Source organism: Bidens hawaiensis, unplaced genomic scaffold, assembly GCF_021521415.1.
Source record: "Bidens hawaiensis isolate Kalapana, Puna unplaced genomic scaffold, B.hawaiensis_p1.1 tig00015610_1, whole genome shotgun sequence".
NCBI classification, from domain to species: Eukaryota; Viridiplantae; Streptophyta; class Magnoliopsida; order Asterales; family Asteraceae; genus Bidens; species Bidens hawaiensis.
In genome coordinates this window covers 406,154-426,547 of record NW_027492396.1, presented here as the reverse complement: position 1 = coordinate 426,547, position 20,394 = coordinate 406,154, and the positions used below count along the sequence as shown (strand labels likewise).

General features: G+C 43.2%; 1 protein-coding gene across 1 annotated transcript; it reads left to right on the top strand.

Moving 5' to 3' along the window:
* The first annotated feature begins 2,186 nt into the window (after positions 1-2,186).
* On the top strand, positions 2,187-3,293 carry LOC143549480 (MYB-like transcription factor EOBI). Its single transcript, XM_077040381.1, has 3 exons — positions 2,187-2,334; positions 2,482-2,611; positions 2,695-3,293. Exons 1-3 carry the CDS (start codon positions 2,214-2,216, stop codon positions 3,125-3,127), a joined length of 684 nt encoding a protein of 227 aa, XP_076896496.1. The 5' UTR covers positions 2,187-2,213; the 3' UTR covers positions 3,128-3,293.
* The last annotated feature ends 17,101 nt before the right edge of the window (positions 3,294-20,394 follow it).

Genomic DNA, 20,394 nt, shown 5'->3' with positions numbered 1-20,394 from the left:
TATAGAACTCTAAAAAACTCGAACTTTGAGAACTCTTAGCAACCAACAGTTATTTGAATTTTTTAATATATATTATTATTGTTAAAGAGTAGAGTTATCATATTTTTAAAACAAATTTTTGATTACATATATAAATCACAAGTTTACACAAATACAAAATTTATGTAATAACAAATTTACATGTGTAAAAAAACAAATATACGTGTAAAAACTAATTTTTATAATTGTAATCATAAACATACATATAAAAAGTGATAAAACTACACTCAAATAATATTAACATATAAATTTCTTTCCTAAAAACGTTAATAACTAAGAGTTCCTTCATGTTCTAAAATAATTTAAAAGTTCTGTAATGATACGCATCCCATAATATATATATATATATATATATCATAATAATAAAATAATAATATTTCCGGACATGGACCGCCCTTGCCGCCCCTCATATCGTTGGAGGGGACGGTGTTGTTGCCCGAAATTCGCCCATTTTGTCGCCCAAATCCAGTACATATGGCCTTATCATCTCTTGTGTCTTATGTAGGGCTGCCAATTTTTCACATAGACCTACTAACACGACACGACAACACGAGATTTAACAACTTTGGATTTAAGCTTAACATTTTCCATGTATTAAAGAAGTCAACATGTTTAAATTCGAGTCCTAATAGATTAAGACATGTTAACATGATATTTACCTGTTTATATTTTTATTTTTTATTATTTCTTTTGGATGATTCTCCATTAAAACAAATAAAATGATCCAGTTACAATAGAGAGACAGGTAAACGGACAACAAGCTGCGCCGCAACCCTTTTGAATTGCAAAACCGATTTTACTGAAAATAAAGTTATCGTTTTTCAGCATCGTTAATTAGAAAAAAGTTAATATACACGTACACCTAAAGTTTTATACCCAAAGTCATACTTACATATGATGCTTCACTCTTGTCCGTTGGAACCCAATCTTATACTTTTTGTATGGATGCTATGATTTGCTTATATTGTTTTTGGTTTCAACTATGTTACAAATTTGTGATTATTTGTTTCAAATATGTTATGTATTATGTATTAATTATTACTTTTATGCTTATTTTGATACTTTTGGTTTCATTACACATGTATAATTCATTCTATCTTTAAATAGGTTCGTTAACGGGTCTTAACTTGTTAACATGTTACTAAACTGCAGGTTCATCGTATTTGTAAAAAATGACATGATTAGTTATTGTGCTATGACAACCCTAGTCATACATATTCTCAAAGCCATTAGAAACATAGCTCAGACAACCGGAATTGAACCACCTTACCACATCACTCATTTTTTACATACCATTTTTCATCTCTGTGTTCAGTCAACCCATGATAGAATGTGTGGACATCTGTTAAAGAGATGTGAATTGATAAACTAATTGTTTTATTTGTGCACTTGAGTTTAGTAATTTTTGTACTCTCTTGAGTTTCTAACCTAATACTATGAGAGTATCGTAAGTTAATTATATGTTCACTAAACAAAATCAACCGTGTGCAAATTTGCTCCATATTCATGAACTAGAAAAAAAAAGAGTTTCTATATACCGTGTGGACCCCAAACATCAAACTAAAGTGCAATACGTGTTAGGAAATACCATCTTCATCTGGTGACGTGTGAAGTTCGTGGTCCTTGAAATTAATTAACTAATTAGCAAAGTAATATTTTAATCAAATCCATTACTTAAATTAGAATCATTTTAATTAATTTAACTCGATATGACAGTGATTACCCAAGATTTATCACCTTACAAAGGAAGCAACAAAACATGCGTCTAAACTTCATTGGCTTCAATCAATTTTTTTAATAAACCACTTTTGTTGGATAACACTTTATGGTCTCATTTTTATAACATTATATGTTATCTTAATTGGATTACCTCTAGATTACTTGAACATGTCAGCAATTATCATTCCCTAAAATACCCTCCTTGTTTATATCTTTTAGAGAGCCATAAAGTACATGACCCTTATAGATACTTCGAGGTGAAGGAGAATTTGGTAAATTTGAAGTTGTAATGGAAGGCAGGATGGTCTTGATGTAGACCCCTATGAGTTTGAAGATGATCAGAAATAATACAAGGAGTTTTGGTGGTATAAATATGTCATTAATGTAAGATATTTAGAGTCACAAAGGTAGAAATTCTAAAAATAGTATTAGGGTTTTGGAGAGAAGGTCCATAAATGGAAGATCAATTAGGGTTTTGGAGGAAAGGTCCATGGACTGCTGAAGAAGATCGATTGCTTGTTGAACATGTCAAGTTACATGGCGAAGGGCGATGGAATTCTGTCTCGAGCCTTACCGGTATGCGCTAGCAATATCTTTTTAGGATAAAAACTACTACATGTTAATTTTACATAATGAAGCATGGTGTACAACTATACAAAAATGCATATTGTGATATGTGGTTTAACTTTTACTATGGATGTTAACTAGTTTCATTGTGTTTAGGACTCAAGCGGAATGCAAAAAGTTGTAGGTTGAGATGGGTGAACTACCTCAGGCCAGACCTAAAGAGAGGTAGAATTACGCCTCATGAGGAACGAATTATTCTAGAGCTACATGCCAGATGGGGAAACAGGTTCGTCTTTCGTGTTTTCGTTTTATTAAAACTTAACAAAGGGATGTCTTGCGTTTTGTTAAATATGCTTTATATGTTTGTAGGTGGTCGACAATTGCAAGAAGCTTACCTGGACGAACTGATAACGAGATAAAAAATTATTGGAGAACCCATTTTAAGAATAAAGGGAAAACGTCTTCTGAGGATGCGATAAAGCTAAAAGCGTGTCTACTAAAGCGACAAATGTTTCAACAAGAACAACAAAAGCGACTTCAGCTAGAAAAGGACCAAGAGGACATGAAAAGGTTATTGTTAATGCTAGAGGAAAGTGATAACAAGGTAGTTTGGAGACACCAAGACATGGTTCCTATGGATATACAAAGTATGTTGTGTCCATTAATGATTAATAATCCACAACATGAGGTAGAATCCACTTTAAATGAGGATTTTATTTTGTGGGAAGACTTGTGGAACTTGGAGGATGTCACAACCAAAGGTTGTGTGCCGAATCTAGGCATGTCTATGCCTTTCTTTTGAGTTTTGATCAACATAAGTGGCCAAACTAGCCACATAATTTACTAATTGTACCACTATTATTGCCTTTATGCAAGCTTAAGTTAATGAAATAAAATTGAGTTAAGGTGACAAAAGTAGATAATGGATTGTTGATAGGGACCCTGTGCTTTTTTTTTTCTTTTCTTTTCTTCTTCTTCTTCTTCTTTTTTTGTTTTTAACTTTTTTAACTAAGGAATCATAATCGTTCAATTTTTTTAGTAAATAATGAAAAGGTCGTGATATTATAATGTTCCATACTTCTCTTAATTTGATTAGGTTTACATGTAATAATAAATGCTAATAGATAATAGTTTGTTGCAACACTAATCTATAGTTCTCTCTTTATCACTTTCTCACAATGTGATTGTAATTCTTTGGCTATAAAAACAGTCTTTTATAAAATAGAATGCAATTCATCGCTAATCAATTTCCATACCATTCCTTAGTGAATCCCCACATATGGGGAATGACTTCAGCTTTTTCTAGAATAATAGGCATGAGGTATAGGAATAGAAAATCGGATAAAATGATTCAAAGCGCATTTTAGGTGTAATAGTTGGACTTGTCACATAGGCAAGAGGCTTTTCAGAAAAGCAGGCTTAAATGGTCAAGACTATTTTTAATTGTTTTAGGATGGTTTTGTAACATCCCAAAAACCTCACTACAATAAATTATAAAAAGTTGAAGTCTTTCCTACTATGATGTTAAATACATAAGTTAATGAGAGAAAATCATAATGGACCCACTCTTAGGACAGTATACGGTTAAGCTTAACCTAAAGGTGATTTCATCAATAAAAGGTATACGAATGACCAAATGTGACTTAAGACATAAATAAATTTGAGACTTTTCTTATACAAGTGTTAGCCACGTATTCCATCGGAAAAGAAAACGCCAGAAGCTTCATTGGTGTGAGTGTTGCTAGTTCTTATGAATGAAAACTCAATGATCCTCAATGTGAGGATAGCAAACAATATATACACGCATACTTTACATACAAGGACGTAAATGAATTATAAATGTTTACAACTACGTACAAGAACATGAACCATCATCTAATATCCCCCTTCAAGCGAGACGGTGGCGGGCCAATGCGAAACAACTGTCGGAAGTGTGAAAATTGACTTGGAAGACTCCGTGAATACGTCGGCCACTTAAAGCTTTGTGATCAGCTTTCCAGAGGTGACAACCTCACGTATGAGGTGGTAATCAAAATCAATGTGCTTAGCCCGTTTGTGAGAGATGGGATTTTGCATGAGAAAAAGGAACTACGATTGTCACACAAGAGCATGAAGCTCATGTAACAAGTGGGTTATCCTTGTAATTTTAGCAGCATTATTCGTCATGGCCCGATACTCATATACACAACTTGAGCGAGCAACAATGGTTTGTTTCTTTACACTCCAAGAGATTAGATTCCCACCCAAGAAAATGGAATATTCATAAGTGGACTATCGAGCTCAAGTCATCGAACCAGTCAGCATCATAGTAACCTAGAAGGCCAGTCAACGTAGGATAGGCGTGGTGGATACCAAATGCTAACTTGCCTTTGAGGTAAAGAATGTGTTTGACTTCCTGATAGTGATCGACAATTGGTGCATGCAAGAACTGACTGACTTGATTAACAACATATGAGATGTCGGGTCGTGTGATTGTTAGATATTAAAAAGCTCGGACAATGGACCGATAGTGATTTGTGTCAGGATACAAGTCTGCTGCAGAAACAAACGATACATTTGTGCACAAGGGTGTTGGTGTCGGTTTGGCATCCAACATCTTTGCACAAGTTAGAATATTACTAGTATATTTTGATTGATCTGAAAAGAGACCGTCGGAGGTGTAAGTGACCTCAAGACCAAGAAAGAAGTTGAGTTCCCCCAATCCTTTATGGCAAATCCATTGTGTGGGCAGATAAATGTGGAAAGGGCGTTAGGTTGGTTTCCATTCAGGATTAGGTCATCAACATATACAAGAAGGTACATGATACATGTGTCTTTCTTAAAATATAAACAGTTGTGTCTACACGGCTACACACAAACCTTGTATGGACAAGGAATGCGTCAAGGCGATGAAACCAAGCCCCGGGAGCCTGCTTGAGTCTATAAAGGGCTTTCTTCAACTTACACACATGTTTTGGGTACTAAGGGTTGATAAAGTCGGGGGTTGTTCTATAAAGACACATCCGGTTAGATGGCCATGAAGGAAGGCATCATTAACATCTAACCGATGATGTTTCCATTGAGTTATGACAGCCAAATATAAGACAATATGAACTGTTGCGGCATTGACGACATGAATAAATGTGAGAGAATAATCGAGTCCCGTAATTTGGCTAAAACCTTGAGCGACAAGTCAACCTTTACGACGCTCAATAGTGCCATTTGAAAGGAATTAAATGCGATAAAGCCACTTAGAGCCCATGACGTTGCAATTTGGTGGACGGGGACCTAATGTCCAAGTGTTATTTCGATGACGGGATTTGATTTCATGTTGCATGCCCTAACTTCATTTGTTATCCTTGGACACAATTTTGTAAGTCTTAAGATCAGAGGTAGAAAAGAGAGCATGATGAAGAGATAGCATTTGGATTTTCCAATATGGGTAATTTTTAGAGGATAGGTTGATAGCAAGTATGTGGCCATTTAATGGCAAAGATTCAGTTAATGAGGATGCCATGGATAGGGACTTACAAATCGGTCCTCGATAACCATTAGATACTAATTGAGGAGTATCATAAACTAAATTTTCAGTCTCAGATACCAATCTTTTTTATAGTGGTAAGAAGAATGGAAGGAAAAAAGAAAAATGTAGGGGAAGGTGAAGAATGAGCAAGAAGGAAAAAAGGTTTAGAGAAAGTTAAAGGAGAAAGGTTTGGAGAAAGTTGAACCAATAGTTAGGCGGATACTATCTTATAAATGAAAACTCAATGATCCTCAATTTGAAGATAGCAAACAATATATGCACACACCCTTTACATACAAGGACATAGATGAATAAAATGTTTACAACTAGATACAAATCATCATCTAATAATACTTGTGAAAGAGAGGGGCCAATTAAGGAAGAATACTCGATTAGTCACGAAACTAAAGTTTAAAATTAGTTCTACGACATCTAATTTCTCATTTTGGTGATTTGCCTCTATGGAGAATAGAATCACATTTGATAACTTTCTAACCTATCAAATACCCAAATTTCACGTTAAGAAGTGACATTATGAGTTTATGATAATTGTTAGAACATATATTTCTTAAATCCATAATTCAGTTGAGTTTTGAATAATATTTATTTTTGCATCGACCTCAACACCAAGAAAATCCAAAAAAACTATTTGATTAAAAAACAACATTATGTGATTGGACTAATATTGCCATGGTGTTTTAGCGATATATATGTGTGTATTAATAAAATCGATCATCAAATTCAATGTGATGAGTGATGAGAAATTTGTGTTCGTGATTGAATAACTTTTACCGACCAAAGAATATCATATTATGTTAGCGAGATGCTACAGATTATACAAATGAGTCGGGCATGAAGCTAAACATGACACGATGTTATGTGGAGGTACGGTTTCTTATTTTCAGTTACCATTCAAAGGGGGTGATCAGTTCGCAGAATTTATTAAAATAAATTGGAATTGAAATTTGAAGTAGAAATGGAATAGACTTGGAATTCTTCTTTTCTTATCCCCTTCCTCTAGGACCGGCAAAGGGGTTGAGTCGAGCGGGTTCGGGTTATGGTCGGAAAGTGTTTCTGATCGGATAGGAAGATTAAAAAAAGAGTTACTTTGGTTCGGGTCGGAATGGGTTTCAAATCAGTTTGGGTTTGGGACGAAATGGGATCTTGGTCGGGTCGGGTCGGGTTTCGGGACACCAACCTTAATTTTAACACCGGAGTACATACGCTCTATGCAACGATCCATATATGTTTACTTATCCCTAAAAGTGGCATCATTATCAAGATCCTCAAGATAGTTAGAGTTTCATAAGAAAAAAACGGCTAAACAATAAAGCCTTCGCGATATCGATATTCAATGATGTTGTCTTGACCGATCAAAAATCTCAAGATAGTCAAGATGAGCTTCAAAAGCAAAAATATGGCAAAACAACAATAAAGTCTTCACAATATCGGCCTAAACCTCAATATAGTTAAGATGAGCTTCATAAGAAAACAAATGGCTAAACCATAATGCCTTCACAATATCGGCTTCTAATGACGTTGTATCGACAAAACATCTGCATCAAAAAGTAAGAAGCGAACAAGTTCTGGTTAGATCAAATAATATGGCGACTACATACCCGTTGAAGAATCCAAAGGCTCTATTGAAAGAATCTGGTCAAAAGTTGATGAAATGACACTTTTAGAGGTGCTGAAAAAACAAGGGGAAAAAAACAAAAGCGCTATGAAGATGTTGTTTGAGACGGTTAGCCATTGTTTGGGTTTTAATCCAACAAAAGGCAACTTATCGATAAGGTGCGAAAGTTGAAGCAAAAGTTTGTGAATACGAGTGAAAAAATATTGTTATCCATTATGACAGTCAGTGGTGTCTACAGACTTTCTCAATAAGTGTCGGCATTTTGGAGTGATGAAGCTGAAAACAAAAATGAAGTGAAGATGCAGATGAATATGAAGATGATCTTGACCTTCTTGAGGACATTGATAATGATGTAGCTTTTAGGGATAAGTATCCATATATGGATAGTCGCATAGCGCTTATGTACTCTGGGGTTAAGCTTGGAGTTGATATATATAAGATATCAAAAAGCAACATCGAAGAAGTTTAATAATGCGCTTGTCTCCGAAAGAGTTGGAGGATGTGAAACAAAAATGGATATAATTTAATCATGGGGAACTAGAACTTGGATACAAAAGTGTGAAACTCATGAAAAATAATGGAATCCTTAAGATAGTCAAGATCATCTATATATTTATCCGCAGCTTCACTTCATTTTTGTTTTGGTCTTCATCACCCCAACCTCCCTATCCCTATACTTATAGAGAAAGTTTGTATACACCGGCATTATAAGAGTGTTAAAATGGACATCAATATTTCCTTCATTGGTATCCACGAACTTTTTCTTCCATTTCCGCACCTTATCGATAAGTTGTCTATTTGTTGGATTAAAACCCAATCATTGACTAACCGTCTCAAACATCTTCATATCGCTTTTCATTTCCAGTTTTTTTAAAAGCTTCATTTCATCAAATTTTAACCGGATCCTTTCAACAACGCCTTTGGATTCTACAACGGGTATGCAGTCGTTATCTCCTTTGATGTGATCAGAGCTTGATCGCTTCATTTTTGATATAGATGCATTTATTGAGACAACATCATTATCGGCCGATATCGTGAATTTATCTTTGTTTAGACATTCATTTTCTTATGAAACTCATCTGAAGAAACACTAAGTGAACCCTGGAAAGATTATAGATAATCTGGACAGATTATAGATAATCTAGGGGTTAAGTAATGTTTCCCACGGATGAGGTCTAACTGAGAAGGCTGTTCTTCAGGAGACCTGCAAAACAAACACCGTAAGCTCGTCACTGAGAAGGGGGGGTTCCTCCTTGTGACCACCCTCCGGCGTGAGAATCAGACTAGATTGCTCTGAATATAAGTGTATATTAAGAGATTGCTAGATAACTGGGTAGCAGATGATCTTACCATTCCAAGATGTTGGAGTATTTATAGCCGAAGGTAGGTTTCCAAGCAGGTACAGCCGGCTGAATAGTATTCCTGTTCTACCAACAGTGGACTATGCACAGGCCATACTGGTTGGTGGGTAGGTTACGGCCAACAGTGACAAAGTCGGCTGCACTATTCCACCAACTGTAGATTATGCACGTCCCACCTACTGTGGATTGTACGCAGGCCATGCTGGTTGGTGAAAAGGTTACGGCCAATAGTAACACTATTCCACCAACTGTAGGCTGCGCATGTCCCACAGTAAGGGTTGGTGAGTAGGCAGCGGCTAATAGTGACAAACAGTACTAGAGGGTGCTCCTCCTCGCACTGTTGTCGGTGAGCTGTCACCCTGTGATTGGCTCATGGGTTGTTCTGGTCAGATCGTCTGTCCTATCCATACCTTGGTAGGTATAGTACAAAAGATCTTTCAGAATCATACAGACTGGCTCATTTAGGCGGGATTGTTCCTGCCTTGCTCATTCCTTCATGTGACTACTGAAGTATCTATTGTCTTGTGCGTGTAGCCCTGCTGTCTGCGGGTAGCCTTCCCTGATGGCTTGTATCCGCAACTGCGGGAACAGGCGGGGTACTTCACCATTGGGAGGCTTTCCCTGCGTGTATAGCTTGCGTACTGCGCGTAAGGTTCTATGAGCATGGTGGGTCCTGCGGGAGCAGATGGTCTTTGCGCCGACGTCCCTGTTCAAGGTGAGTCTTGCGGGACCAACTAGGCTCTGCTGGGACCTACCTCTTCAAGTCCCCCCAGTCCAATGTTCTTCTCACGAATGTTCAATAAAGTGAGGTGAACTTTTGGACTTTAAGCAAGGGGTTTTGAAAAGGTTTTTAGTTTTAAGGTTCTCCGTGGGGATTCTTCCCGCGGATTTCCTAATGTCACTTGCAAAAATTCCCGATTTTTTTTGCTTGATCTTTGGGTATGATGTGGGTAGGTATGTAACCTTCTCGCAAGTCAGGAGCGTTGAGTCTCACTTGTGTGGATTCTCCTTGAGGTTTTAGTGGTTTTGAACATAGTGATCAATTATGTTTAAACCACCAATTCCATCCTGGAGCCTCAAAACAATGTATTTCTCGACGTTCCCGCTATGCGGGGATGTTATTTCCGTTTCCACAAGCATTGCCCAAAAGATCCTTCTTGGTTTCAATTCCCTGCGGAGCGCTAGGTATGTGAAGGGTTTTGCCTTAACACTGTACCCCCGCTCGTCTTACAGTTACTTTACTTTCAAGGTACCCCTGGTGTCAATTCCCTGCGGGTGCTAGGTATGTGAAGGGTTTTGCCCTAACACTGTACCCGCACCCGCCTTATAGTTACTTTGTTGCCGGGGTTTTCTTGGCTTCAATTCCCTGCGGGTGCTAGGTATGTGAAGGGTTTTGCCTGAACACTGTACCCGCATCCGTCTTATGGTTACTTGGTTGCCAAGGTAAGGGGTATTTTCCCGCTTACTTTTGAATCTTTTTGAATTTTGAATTTTGAAATTCGAAAGGTTGGTAAGGATAAGAACAGTCCAGACATCTGAAACGTCGTGCGACGGTTTCTTCTGACTGTGTCAGGACGTGCAGGAAGTTATGGTGACGTGACAGAACATGGTCATTCCAGTCGCTTTTTCAGGCGCGTGGGCACGATTTTTCGGGCGCGTGGCCGCGAAATTACTGGCACGCGTCCTGTCAACAGCTGTTGCCAGCTTGCTTTTTGCCACGTGTCATAGTTTCATTGCACCTTCGATTTCTCTCTCCTCCGCATTAAATTCACCGCATTAATTGCGATTACTATATAAAGGGGGAGAGGGTTATTTGCAATTCACACTTTTCACTCTTCTCTTTATCTTTAAGGCGATTTCCGGCGAATACTCCTTTATTTAGTCGAGCATTCTCTCGAAATCGTTTTCTTCTTCCTCTGCAAGATGTCTTCACGTGATGCTGAAGCTGTGGCCGATGACAGGAGTACTGCTGGCGAGTGCCAGTGTGCTCTGCCCGGCGATCAGTACCGGTATGTTGTCAGGAAGTTCATGCTCGATCCCCTCGAGCCTGAGTTTCCTGAATCCCACCAGACCGTGTACGATGCCCCCAGAGGCAAGATCGGGGTTTATGCTGCATTTTTTGTCTATGGGAATCTTAGATTCCCATTGACAAAATTTGTTTACCGTGTCCTTGAGAGGCACGGTGTTCATTTGACCGAGCTGCACCCCATGGCGATCGCCAAGATTCGCCATTTTGAGTGGGTGTGCCGGATTTTGGGCATCGAGCCCCATGTGGACCGCCTGATGACCTTCTATACGTGGAGGTGCATCCAGGGGTGGTACACCCTGACGACCCGTATTAAGGGTCTGAAGATTTGCGACACCGAGCGCAGTCTTCGCGCGTGGAAGCAGGAATTCTTCTACATTTCTGCCCGCGCCGTCCCCCTTGCCATGAAGTTTAAAAATGGCCAAGCGATACCGAGCCTTTACGCCCCCAATTACCAGGAGGCGGAATGGTTTTCGAAGATATCCCGGGTCCAATCTCCGGTTTACCGGTTTGCGGAGTCCGGGATGGTCATGTTAGGGATGAGCCGGGTGTGGAAGAATGCGTCTCAGGTTCCCATCCTTCTGGAATATGGTTTGAACTCTATTCCCTATGGTATGTCTTGTCTTTCTTTTTGATACGAGGTTGTCTTCTAACTGTTTCTTTTCTTTCAGAGGGAAATGATTTGGAGTCGCTTCTGTACCCGCGGGAAACCGACGGTCCCGCGCGGATGGGTACTTGTGCTCTGGACGAGGGCGAGTTGCCCATCCTGGAGCAAACGGCGGATCGGTTTGTGGAGGTCTATCCGCTGGGCCACGAGATCCTGAGCCACCGGCGGCCAGGTAAGGCGATATTCTTTCCTCAATCCCTCAATGCTGTACCCGCTGCTGGAATTAACGACCTGTCTTCTGAGGAATCCTCAGATGCTCCTCCGTTGGTGCGGAAGAAGAGGGTTGCCGGCGGGAAAGGGAAGGAGAAGGCCTCCACAGCTGATCCGGTGATTTTATCTGACTCCGAGTCAGATAATGAAGAGGTGGCGGGGAACCCCGGTGGTGAGGAGACCACTGCTCCGGAGGCTACGACTGTTACCTCCGGAGATCCAGTGACGACGACGGTGATTGGTACCAAGAGGCCGGCTCCATCGGGTTCCTCCCCGCCCGTCCGTATGTTCAGGGTCAAGAAAACCCGTAAGTACAATCATAGTTTCTTTGTAGATTTATCACTATAAATTTATCTAACACTTTCTTCTTTGTGCAGGCGTGGATGTTGACGCATTCCGGGGTGAAGCGCAGAGGAGTACCCTTCCGCCAATGACGGTAGGCTTGGTCAGCCTACCTGAGGCGTCGACCCAGGTGACCGCGCCTGCTTCCGCTGGTTCAGTTGCTCCTGAGCAGACTGTTCCAGCTGAGATGACGTCACCGCCGGCCGTGAGTGCGATTTTTACAGCATCCTTCACAGAGCCGGCGGTTACTGCTGCTGCTGACTACGAGGCGGCGACCACGGCGGCAACCACAACGGCGACCACGGCGGCTGCCACCATGCCCGCGCCACCGGCACCGATGGCCGGACCATCAGGTACGCGCAGGGCTTCCCGTCGATCTTTGCCACCTTCCCGTCTGCCTGACCTGTTGGATGGATTTCCTTTAGGTTCAGGTGATGGGTTTGGCGGCTATCGGCCTGTCATTGACCCTACAGGTGCGTGGGGTTCCTTTCTTTTTCCCTTGTTTTTTATCATCTTTTCCTTACTGCCTTTGTTTCTTTTGCAGTGTCGGATTCCAATGAAGTGTATGTTCCGCGATGGAACATACGCCGAGGAACAACCCTTCGTACCCCTGTGGAGTGCGTGGACTGGGCTCGCCACGCTGCTCCTCATGGTGCGTTGGGGGAGGCCATGGCTAGCTACCAGGAGGGTAGGCTAACCAATGAGCTTCGGGTTCTCCAAGCCCGGATGCAGCCGCGCGTCGAGCTGCTTTGTCGTGAAAACGACAAGTTGAAAGCAGCTCGCGCCAAGGACGTATCTGAGGCGCGTGCTCTTCGGGAGGAGAACCAACAGCTGGCGGCAGCTGCCGCCGACAAGGAGAAGGCCTTCAAGGCCCTCGAGGTTGAAGTTCAGGCGCGACTCGAGGCCCGCTCCAAGGCTGCCCAAGCTGTGAATGAACAGCTTCGGCTGGCCAGGGAGACTGCTCGAAACGCAACCGAGAGGGCTGCCAAGGCTGAAGCCGTTGCTGAGCCTTTGCGTGTGGAGAATGAGGAGCTCAAGGCCAAATTAGAGGCTCTCCAACGCGCTCATGATGCCTTGGCAATGGAAGATGCCAAGAAACTCCAGGAAATCCTGGACCAGAGGGGGGTGCTTGACCACACCGAGCGGAAGCTTAAGGGCGTCGAAGAGGCTGCCGCAAAGGAAGTTTTACTTGCCAACCTTAACAAGAGCGAAGCCGAACGCGCCCATAACGAAGCTCAAGCTGCCCTCCAATGGCTTCTTCGAGAAGCGTTGCCTCAGGTATGTTTAGTTTTATCTTCACGCTTTTCTTTTGTAAGAAAAGGTTCTAATACTTGTGTTTTCTTTGTAGGTTGTGCGTCGGGTCTTTTCAGAGACCTCTTACGATGATGCTATGACCGCAGCCCTCGACGCTTCTCATGAGGATGGGGAACGGACCGGCTTCCTGCTTGGTCTAGGGTTTGCTGAGAAAGGCGTTCCGCCTTCCAACTTCCCTCTGTATAATGCGGATACCGAAACTATTTATAACCAAGCAGTGAACCATTATGCTGCCTTCCCGCATCCGGTGGTGGAGAAGGTAAATGAAATTGCTGCTGCTGATGATGGGCTTGCTGTCCTTAGAGCTTTCCTTGAACCGTCCTGCTCTGCTGATGGTGCGGGTCCAAGTGGAAGTGGTCCTGAAGCATGATCCAAAAGATCTCTTTCCACCACTAGTGTAGATATTTGCTCTTACTTCTTTTGTATGCGGGTATATACCCAGCAATGTTTGTAATATTCAAGTTGAAATAAAGAATGTGTTTGTCCTTTTCTTTATTTAACGCATGTTTACACTTGGCAATTTCTTTAGTACTTAGATAAGTTAACTTTTTGACATGGTAAATTATAAGTTTATTTTTTCTTCCTCTTTCATGATTGTGCGGGTAAGACCGTCACTTGCACTTAGTAGGATGGCTAAACTTACTTTTATCCTGCGCGGAAGTTTTCCTTATCTTTTCCTTGAAATTTTCTAAGTGTTCAGAATAAGTTAACCCTTGAACGTGGTAGATGATAGGTTGAAGTTTTGCTTCCTTGTTTGTGATTGTGCGGGTAAGACCGTCACTTGCACTTACAAGGATGGCTAAACTTAACTTACATCTGACCTGCGTGTAGGTTTTCCTTAGAACTTTTTAACATTTTTAGCGTTGTTTATGCGGGTTTTGCCGCCTTCCACACGCAACTACTTACTTCTTCACGCATTGGTGCGGTGAATACCGGCACATGGGAAGTTCATAAGTTAAAGGCAAGGCTATCAACACATTGTGTAAGGAGAATCATTTCCATTAGAAGTGGCTCTAAGCCTTTTCTTTACAAGTTTGGAATTGATCTACATATAACATCTGCGTAATTGAGCTCCATTCCATGTTCTTGGGATAGGAGTGCCATCGAGCCTTTCAAGCCGGTATGCGCCTTTTCCCAGGACTTCTTTGATAATGTATGGCCCTTCCCAGATCGGGGCCAGCTTTCCTGAGCGCTCTTGGTTTGAAGCCTCGTTGTTACGCAGTATGTAGTCTCCTTCCTTGAAGTTGCAGAGTTTTACCCGCGTGTTGTAGTACTTTTGCATTTGTCGTTTGTAGTTCTCTTCACGCACTGCGGCTAAGTCTCTGCGTTCCTCGGTTAGCATAAGATCCAACCGTCTTTCCGCATCATTGTCTTCTGGCTGACTCAAGACCCTTGGTGAGGGTAGACCAATTTCGACCGGGACCATGGCTTCAGTGCCATAAGTGAGGCTGAACGGGGTTTCTCCCGTACTGGCCTTCTTCAGCGTTCTGTTTGCCCAAAGGACGTGCGGAAGCTCGTCCACCCAGCCGGATCTGTGCTCCGAGAGTCTTTTCTTTATGCCATCAACGATGCTTTTGTTTGCTCTTTCCACCTCACCATTACCTTGCGGGTGTGCCACTGAGGTAAAGGTGTGGGTGATTTGAAGTTCTTTTAGCCACTGTTGTAGCTTCTTGTCAGCAAAGTTGGTGCCGTTATCGCTCACCAAATTCTGTGGAAGTCCAAAACGACAAATTATAAATTCCCAAATAAATTTTTTGATATGCTTTGCGGTTGTTTGGGCTAAAGGTTTTGCTTCTATCCACTTGGTGAAGTAGTCGATGGCTACCACTAGGAACTGAACATTTCCTGCTGCTATAGGAAATGGGCCTGTCACATCGATGGCCCACTTCTGAAATGGCCACGAAGAAGTGACTGGAACCAGTTCGTTTTTTGGGCGATGCGTGTTAGGTGCGTAAAGCTGGCAAGACCTGCATTTTCTGATGTATGCAAGTGCATCCGTATGCATCCCCGGCCAAAAGTATCCCGCGTTGTTTAACTTGGCTACAACAGCGCAGGGACCTGCGTGTACCCCACAGATGCCTTCGTGTACTTCCCTTAAGAGGTAGTCGGCATCTTGGTTGTCCACGCATCTCAAGAGTGGGCCAAGAAAGTTACGTCTGTAAAGGACGTCATTGACGAGTTGATAATTCAGTGCTTTACAGCGTAGTTTTCTTGCCTGTGTTTTTGACTCTGGTAGTATTCCTGCTGCAAGGTAATTTATTATTGGTGTCATCCACGTTTCTGTACTGGTTTGGACGACACAAATTTCCTTGTGCGGGACTGATGGTGCTTCGAGGAGTTCAATGCGGATGTCCTTTCCCAAGTGGGTGAAGGCTAGTGATGCAAGCTTGCTTAACGCATCCGCAGATTTGTTTTCGCTGCGCTTGACGTGTATGACTTTACAATCACTAAAATCACGCATAAGGGTTTTTGCCTGGGCGAGGTACAGGGCCATGGTGTCGTTCACAGCCGTGTACGTCCCATTTATTTGGTTGGCCACCAGCATGCAATCCACGTGGGCTTCCAAGTTTTTCACTCCCATCCTACGCGCAATTCTCAAACCGGCCAAGAATGCTTCATATTCGGCTTCATTATTCGTACTTGGAAAATCCAACCGAATAGCGTAAGTATATTCTTGGCCTGCTGGGTTGGTTAATTTTAACCCTGCGCCTGAACCCTCGTTACAGGATGCTCCATCGGTGTAGAGTCGCCAGACATCATTGACGTCCTGTGCTGGGGAGGGTTGAGCCTCCTCCTGGCACTCTTTCTCCCGCGAAGCGGGGACTTCTGCATAAAATCGGCCAGGACCTGGCCTTTTATGGCTGGTCTTGGCTTGTACTTAATTGCATATTCTCCCAATTCAATTGCCCATTTGGCTAGACGTCCCGATAATTCGGGTTTGCCTAGAACGTTTGAGAGTTTGAAGTTGGTGAGAATGGTGATTGGGTGACCCTGGAAATATCGTCTTAACCTGCGTGAAGCATGTATAAGTGCTAAGACTAATTTTTCGAGGGTAGAGTACCGGGTTTCTACGTCTGTTAGTACACGGCTAACATAATAGATTGGCATCTGGATGCCCTTTCGTTCTACTAGCAGGACTGCCCCGGTTGCTCTATCTGTTGCGGAAAGGTATAGGATTAACTCCTCTCCCGCTTGTGGTGCTGTAAGTGTTGGGAGTTCGATCAGGCGTGACCGAATCTCCTGAAAAGCTGCTTCCGCTTCTGGTGTCCAGCGGAAGTGCGTTTTCTTCAAGCAGTTTCTCAATGTTGACACGAAAGGAAACGACTTATCTGCATGGTTTGCCAAGAAGCGATTAAGTGCGACTAGTCGTCCATTCAGTGTCTGAGCCTGTTTGATGGTGGTAGGTGATTCCATTTTAACAATGGCTTCGACCTTTTCAGGGTTCGCTCTAAAGCCATCTTTAGTAACAATGACTCCCAAGAACTTCCCTTCTTCCATCCCAAATGAACACTTGCTCGGGTTGAGCTTCATGTTTATCTTTCGGAGCGTGTTGAAAGTTTCTTCAATGTCTTTCAACATCACCTCTGGCTCGAGGCTTTTGATGACCAAATCATCCATATAGACTTCCAAGTTTCTCCCGATTTGGGCATGAAACTCTTTGTCCATTAGTCGTTGGTACGTGGACCCTGCATTCTTAAGTCCGAATGGCATCATTTTATAACAAAATGTACCATCGGGCGTCCGAAATGCGGTTTTGTCCTGGTCATCAATGGCCATGTGGATTTGGTGGTACCCCTTATACGCATCCAAGAAGCATTTAAGGCGAAATGGTGCCAACGAATCCACTTTGAGATCAATTTCTGGTAACGGATAACAATCTTTGGGGCATGCTTTGTTCAAATCTTTGAAATCTATGCACATGCGCCATTGTTTGTCATTCTTCGGTACCATTACGGGATTTGCAACCCATGTTTGATATCTACTAACGCGTACGATGCCTGCGTCAAGGAGTTCCTTGACTTGGGTTCTACACGCGTTAGTTTGTTCAGGCCCCATTACTCTGCGCTTTTGTACGACTGGTGTAACAGCTGGATCGCACTTGAGCTTATGCCCCGCCTTACCTCGGGGTACACCAGTCATGTCAGCTGGTGCCCACGCAAAGATGTCAGCGTTTTTCTGCAGTAAGCGTTTGAGTAAAGTGCGGGTGGGATCAACGATTGTTGGTCCAATGGTAACGGCCTGGTCGGGGTATTTGCCATTGAAGGCCCATTTTTCTGGTTCAGTGATGGTTGGTTTAGCCTTTTTCGGTTTGGGTTTAGATGAAACAGATGCAATGCATACCTGGGGAATGCCAGAGATCATTGCTACACCCTCAGCTGTTGGCCATCCCATCATGCCATGGACTGAAGATACCACGGCGTTGAATCTTGCCATCCCGTCTCTTCCGAATAGGATGTCGTACGTATGATGTGGCTTTTTCATCACGACAAAATCCACGTCTTCTGTGCGTGAATGATTCCCATCAGTAAGAGTAACGGGGAAAGATAGGATACCCAGGGGTGTTTCTGTACTTCCGTCAAACCCTTCCATTGAAGCGTAGACCGTTTCCAAGCGTTCTTTGTCTTCATCATCCAGCTTATCAAAGAACTGTCTGTACATCACTGTCGACGAAGCGCCGTTGTCAGCAAGAGTGCGTGAGGTGATGTAGTGCCCCAGCTGGCTTCTGATGACGATGGGGCCTTCTTTGCTGGGGCCTCCTGGCACTCGCGGGAAGCGCACCTCAGCTTCCTTCCACGCGCATGGTTCTGCCACCCGTCTTTTTCTTCCTCTGACCTTGCCATGAACCATGTTGATGCTGATATCGACGGGCTTTCGTCCGTTACCTCTGTACCGGTTGTCATTCCTTCCTCCCTTCCTGATCGATGCCACAAGATGTGCAAGCCTTCCATCATTGACAAATGTCTCAATAATATCCTTCAAGGATGTGCACTCTTCAGTACCATGACCCTTTGTCCCGTGGAAATCACAGGATTTGCTTTGATCCGCATTAGGTTTCTGCCGGATCAATGGGGCTTTAGGCCATGGCAATTTTTCCGTGGCAAATATCTCCGTGACGCTCTTCGTGAGTGGCGTCCACCGGTGTTTTCGGTTTGAAGGGTGTGTGTTGTCCCTTCCGCCAACAAGAGGGCGAGAGCTGGATGAGGTGTCAAAGTTTACCCTTGACTGCCAAATACCTAGCCTCCTCTTTTTGTTCTGCCGGGCGATCCGGACATTGTTCTCTCTGGTCCTCTGCGTGTAGAGGTGTGTACTCTGGGGAAGATCCCTTCCCAGTTGCTTTTCCGTCTCGGCAAAGCGCTTTGCCGCCGTCATGATGGCATCCCAAGTTGATGGCATGCCATCCTTACCCGTCAATGTGCGGATAAGTTCTGGGTATTCGGCGCCTTGGATGAAGGCGGCGCGAACCAGATCTTCACTTATGTTGCCGAGACTAAGCTTTTTGGAGTTGAAGCGAGTGATGAAGTCTAGTAGAGATTCATCCTCCTCTCTCACGCAGTTAAGGATCGTCCACTGCTCTTCAGTGTACTTCCTCTGTTGGCTGAAATGCTGGCTGAACTTGTTCTGAAAGTCCGCCCAGTCATATATGTGGTGGATCGGTAAACGATCGAACCATGCCCTGGCCGCTCCGACCAGAGTCATCTGGAACATGTAGCACCACGTGGGTTCCGTCCAGTTGCTGACGGTAGCCCCCGCAATGAACCTGTTCAAATGGTCGTCTGGGTCGGATAGACCATCATAAGTGCCAATGTTGGACATTTGTTTGGCACTTCTCGGGGCGATTGCTTCCGCAATGTCCCTTGCGAACTTTGACTTCCCTGCATTTGTAGCAGTTGGTCTAAAGGTTTTGGAAAAGTCACGCGGGTTTCTCTCCACGATTGGTTTAAAGGCTTCCCCAAAATTCCTTTTTGGTTGGACGTCCGTTTCCTTACGCTTCCCTTTCGCCTTATGGCGAGGGTTCGCGTCGGTGTCGGACTCCAACTCGTCGTCTGAGTACTCGCAGTCACTGCTCATATTGAGGTGTTGGCGAGTACTGGCGAATTCGTCAGCCTGTTGAACTGAACGCAAGCGTTCATCCAATTCGGCTTGGAATTCTCTTTGCCGTGCTTCGGCCCACGCTTTCACTCGATCTAGTGTTTGGCGAGGAACCTTCGTTCGTTTTTCCAGTTGGGTATCGGAGAACCCCAATGGAATATTTACTCCACTTGCCCCGGCTTGGGTAGTCGGGGTAGTGTTCGTAAGGATTGTATAACCGCCGGTGTTCCCCCCAGTTGCTGGGGTTGTTACCGGGGTTTCTTGGTCGGTTACTGGCCTTTGAACCGGAGTAACGTTAACCATTTCTTCAGAAATTGTGAAAAAACTAAAATAGTTCTAGCTTTTATGCACGGATGGCGCCAATGAAGAAACACTAAGTGAACCCTGGAAAGATTATAGATAATCTGGACAGATTATAGATAATCTAGGGGTTAAGTAATGTTTCCCACGGATGAGGTCTAACTGAGAAGGCTGTTCTTCAGGAGACCTGCAAAACAAACACCGTAAGCTCGTCACTGAGAAGGGGGGGTTCCTCCTTGTGACCACCCTCCGGCGTGAGAATCAGACTAGATTGCTCTGAATATAAGTGTATATTAAGAGATTGCTAGATAACTGGGTAGCAGATGATCTTACCATTCCAAGATGTTGGAGTATTTATAGCCGAAGGTAAGTTTCCAAGCAGGTACAGCCGGCTGAATAGTATTCCTGTTCTACCAACAGTGGACTATGCACAGGCCATACTGGTTGGTGGGTAGGTTACGGCCAACAGTGACAAAGTCGGCTGCACTATTCCACCAACTGTAGATTATGCACGTCCCACCTACTGTGGATTGTACGCAGGCCATGCTGGTTGGTGAAAAGGTTACGGCCAATAGTAACACTATTCCACCAACTGTAGGCTGCGCATGTCCCACAGTAAGG